This window comes from Tupaia chinensis, unplaced genomic scaffold (genome assembly GCF_000334495.1).
Source record: "Tupaia chinensis unplaced genomic scaffold, TupChi_1.0 Scaffold000116_1, whole genome shotgun sequence".
NCBI lineage: Eukaryota > Metazoa > Chordata > Mammalia > Scandentia > Tupaiidae > Tupaia > Tupaia belangeri.
Window position 1 is genome coordinate 950,211 of NW_006159580.1, and position 4,364 is coordinate 954,574.

General features: G+C 61.8%; 1 protein-coding gene across 6 annotated transcripts in view; it reads right to left on the reverse strand.

The window, feature by feature from the left end:
- The window catches only part of ANKS1A (ankyrin repeat and sterile alpha motif domain containing 1A), a gene marked incomplete at its 5' end in the record, with an annotated part of 128,034 nt that overhangs the window by 31,611 nt on the left and 92,059 nt on the right, over positions 1-4,364 (reverse strand). For all 6 annotated transcript variants that reach the window (XM_027770206.1, XM_014586168.2, XM_014586166.2 and 3 more), the window contains 1 exon segment: positions 2,276-2,382. In XM_027770206.1, coding sequence (XP_027626007.1) covers positions 2,276-2,382 — 107 coding nt within the window.

Consider the following 4,364-nt stretch of genomic DNA (forward strand, 5'->3'; position numbering starts at 1 on the left):
ACGGGAACTACAGCGGGCCCTGGGAGGACCCGGCTGGCTGGCCTCCATGTGCGCCCCCAGCACAGCACAGCACAGCACGGGGGTATCCTAATGGAGGCCTGAGCCAGGGGCCCAGGGAGGGGCAGGAAAGCAGTTCTAAGGAGTCCTGGGGACTACTCGAGGGGTGGGGCCCTTACCCTTGCCACAGTTAGCAGGAGGAGGCTGAGCAGTCAAGGGCTCAGCCTCTGAAATATCAGGTAGAGAGAGGGCCACTGCCTATCCGACAGCCAGTCTGCGGAAGGGGCGCACGCAGGGGGAGAACCTTGGGACCTCCATGCCTGCTGGCCAGCTGCATCCCACCCCCCACCTTCCCCAAAGAACATGGTAAGCCAGGGATTGGGTCATGAGAACCATAAATATCATCAGTAAAACTTTTGAAAAGAAAGAAAAAGAAATTGCTATTTTAAAATGTAAAAAAAAAATTTTTTAACTTTTTAAAATTTTGCTACAGGGAGCAAGTGCTTGTTAGAGACAGAGAGGAAAGGTGAGAAAGCACTCCCTGGGGAGAACGGCCACACTGCAACCCCTTCCCACCATTCTCCTCTCAGAATTTTGGGCACGCATGCACACGCATCTAGCATGTTCCTTAAGCTGCTGGGTCCAGGACTCAAACCAGCCAGCCACATGGGATCTAGCTGCCTTAACCACAACACTGCTGGCTGCCCGCAAAACGTAAAAGATTCTTAAAACCTGAAGAATGGCTGCCCCAGAGCGAGCTCTGGAAGGGTGATTTGCCACAGACCTCACTGTCTGCCCTGGAGAAGGGATGGCCCTAGGAATGGCGCGTTGTCTGGCCAGGTCCCGGCTGGAGCAGGCCAGCTCCCTGGGCAGACTGCTATTTAGGAGGCCCCAAACACACCCCATCAGTGGGGAACCCAAGAGACTCTGCTGGAGAGCGGAGGGCAGGTGCTGGGAGTTCAAGGCTGGCCGGGTCACCGCCCCTCACCCAAGGTACATGTGCCAGACACCTGCCTCAGAAAGGGAGGGTCGACTTAGGTCTGCGCCCCAGGGCCTGTGAGAGCAGATGCAGGCCTGCCAGAAAGCAAGGAGGATCAGGGCCAGGCCAGGCTCACGTCAGCCAGGCTCACAAGCGAACTCACGTGGAAGGTGGCTTAAAGCAATGAGGCTGTGTACCACCATGGGGAGCACGTGAGCGCCGAACCCAGAGCACCTGGGTGTGAGCTGCCCCTGCCAATTACAGGAGTGTGACCCCGAGCAAGCTGCGCTTAGTGCCTCCCCCTCCGTCCTGGGAATGGAGGTGACAGTACCAGCACACACGGGGGCTGCGGGGAAGGCATGGTGAGCTAACACAGCGAACCCCCGAGAAGGGGCCTGCACGCAGCAGACACTGATGAGCAGGCCGGCCTCCGGCTGTTGGGTGCTCTCAGGTGAGCCAGAGCCCTTGGCTGGCCCAGAGCCCAGGCACCACTGTGATCACCCGACGGCGGGGACACCTGGGGGAGGGCTCCCCAGGGAGGGGCCGTGACGGGCACCTTGCTCTGAGCTACTTTCTGGACTGCCACAGGGAGCACTGGGCCTAAGTCTGGGGTCCTGGCCGAGTCCCTACACCACAGGGAGCCTGAGGAAAGAGACCAGGGTTTTCTTCCCCCTTTTTCTGTTTGACCCCTGCTGCCTTGTGAGAGCACAGAACTACACCTCAGAGCAGCAGCCTCCACCAAACACTGACGGCCTCCTCCAGGTCATCCGAGGCCACGAGTCTCCACCCCAAGTGCTGGGCCCTGGCCAGGCAAGGAAGAGGCCTTTCTGCTAGAGACGAGCCTCTCTCGGCTGCAGGGACAACTTAGCGACATCAAAGTTTCAGGAAATAAAGACGACACCCGGCACCCAGCTGAGACGGGACATGAAGCGGAGTCACCTCAGGGAACCTCGCTGTCTGTCCACCCAAACTCGTGTTTGCCCATGACAAACTGGCTCTAGGCCTCCCCAGGGCTCATGGCCTGATGACCCGTCCATGGTGAAGGCTGGGTGGGCAGAGGGCTGAGCAGGGACCCTCCTCCTTGGGGTGCACACCTGCAGAGCTCCCACAGGAACTGCTGGGGCACAGGCGGAGGGTGGGGCCTGGGGAGAAGGCTCAGGACACTCGGCGGACTTCCTGGAGCCGAGGTGACCTGGCCAGCTCGGCCTGGACGCAGGTCTACGTACTGTTTCCAACTCGGCCGGCCGGGGAGGCCCATGTCCGCCGGGCACCAGCCCGAGGGGGCCTGCAGGCACTTACCAGGAAGCGGACATCGTCAAAGCCATTCAGGAGCAACTTGCTCTCATACTGCTGCAGCCCAATCGACTCCAGCCACTCCCCGACGCTCTGCTCCAGCGTCCGCGAACCTGACGAGAGAGGAATCGGCAGACGCTTGAAAAGGGAAAAACCATTAAGGCGGTAGCAGCGGCACTCAGAGGAAGACAGATGGCACTGCCACATCATAGTCATTACCAGAAAGCAGCCAGACTATGTACAGAGCCAGAGAGTGGCGGGCACTCGGCTCCTCTCCCGAGCACGGCCCGGGTAGGGCCGCCCCGAGCTGCGTGCACGGCCCAACCTCGGCCGGCCGCGCCCACTCACACCCCCTCGGTCTGAGCTGCTCCAGGGCCACGGCCGCACATGCACAGCCTCTGCCCACAGGTGGGGCAAGCCGACCCCCAGCAGTCTCCGGGCCAACTCGGCATCAGCGTTCACACTGAGGTATTTCAGAGAGTCTGTCCCCGCGGGCACTAGAGGGGGCCGGGGAGCTCCTAGGTGCCCACAAGCCCCGCCGCTCCTCTCATCCATGCAACTTCTGGAGCCCCGCGGGGCTGCGGCGAGGGGCAAGTTCTGTGACCTTGCAGCACGAACCGGTCAGGAGAGCACACATCTTCATGCAGCCGAGGGACACAGGCACACAGCGAGGCTCCGGGAGGGAAGCAGCGGCGGCTGTTCACGGGGACCCAGCACATGCAACACAAGCAGCACAGAACACGGCAGGGGGGGAGAGAGACTTTTACTTGTTTTCCCCCAGCAGTCCCGGAATAAGCAAACCATGGCCCTGGCCCTTTGTGCTCAGAGGCTCAAGGCAGCAAGAGGCTCTTGGGACGCATGGGCCAGGGCTCGGGACCAGGCTCCGGTGTGGCTCTGCCAGGGCAGCAGCATCACATTCTGCCGGCTGCAGGGCTAGCGGGGCCGGGGGCCCGTCCACAGCTAGACTCTGGCAGCTGGCGAGCAGGGCGTCTCCGGGGCCGGGACGCTGGCTGAAGGGCTGCCTTCCAGGGCCGGGCTGCTTTTCGGGGGCTGGGCATTCATCTTCCTCAGCTGACAGTGGCTTTCTGTTCCTGTGCCTCGCCTGCCTGCTCAGGTGGAAAGCAGGCAGGCAGATTCAGTTCTTGGCTAAAGACGACAAACCGGCCAAATGAAAGGGGGAGAAAGGAAGCGGCCCTCCGTCAGCGAGCTGCAGTGGCTCAGGTCTGTTCACGTCCTGGGCGGTCCTCTCTCTGGCTGAGTGGCAACGACAGCGACTGTCTTCCTGGGGCCTCTGGGTCCTGACGGTCTCCTCTAGGGCTGAGCGGAGAAGGGCGGGCGCTCACTTGCAGTGCCCCTCAGTTAGGACGGGGGCTGTGCGGTGTGGGGAGGACCAAAGTTCAGCCCTTCTTGGCAGATCTTGGCTGTTCTGAGCTGGACGCCTTGACCTCTCACCTGCTTCTCCAGTTCTCGTGGGCAAGAACAGATCAAAGGAGGCGAAAAGGGAGGAGGAAGAGGTGCAGGGAAGGAGAAGGAAGGACCAACGACGAACGTCACCTCCGATGAACTCTTGACATGGTGGAAGTCATTTTGTCACTCCTGGTCCCTTCCTGCCTCTCAGGGCAGGGCAACGCCAACTTGCTCGGTATCTAAGAGGCCCTGGGGGCCAACTGTGCTGGCCCGCGCCCCCTCTTCTCTGTCCTCTGCAGAACAGCCTGGGCAGCCTCCGGGTGCCAGCAGCAGCGCTCTTAGAGCTCCTGCCCTTGACGGCGAGGTTTGCTCCAGGACCCTAAGCACCAGGCTCTGCTGCGCCCACCAAGTCCAGTGTCCCCGGCTGCTGATTCATTCCGGCTTGTAATCCCCCGGCCGGGCAGCTGCGGTCCCGCTGCCGTGGACGTGTGCACTTCCAGAGCGGCAGAGCGCTTTGTCTGCGGCTCCTGGGCTCCACGCTGCCTGCTGCCGGCTCCGCCGTCCTTTCTCACTCTCATGATGACTGGCCCTCCCCTTCCTCCCCTCCCCGCCCTCCCCCTTCCACGCTCAGGAAAATACATCAGGGATCGGACATAGGAGCCGACGCAGCGGCGGGGGGGGGCGGGGG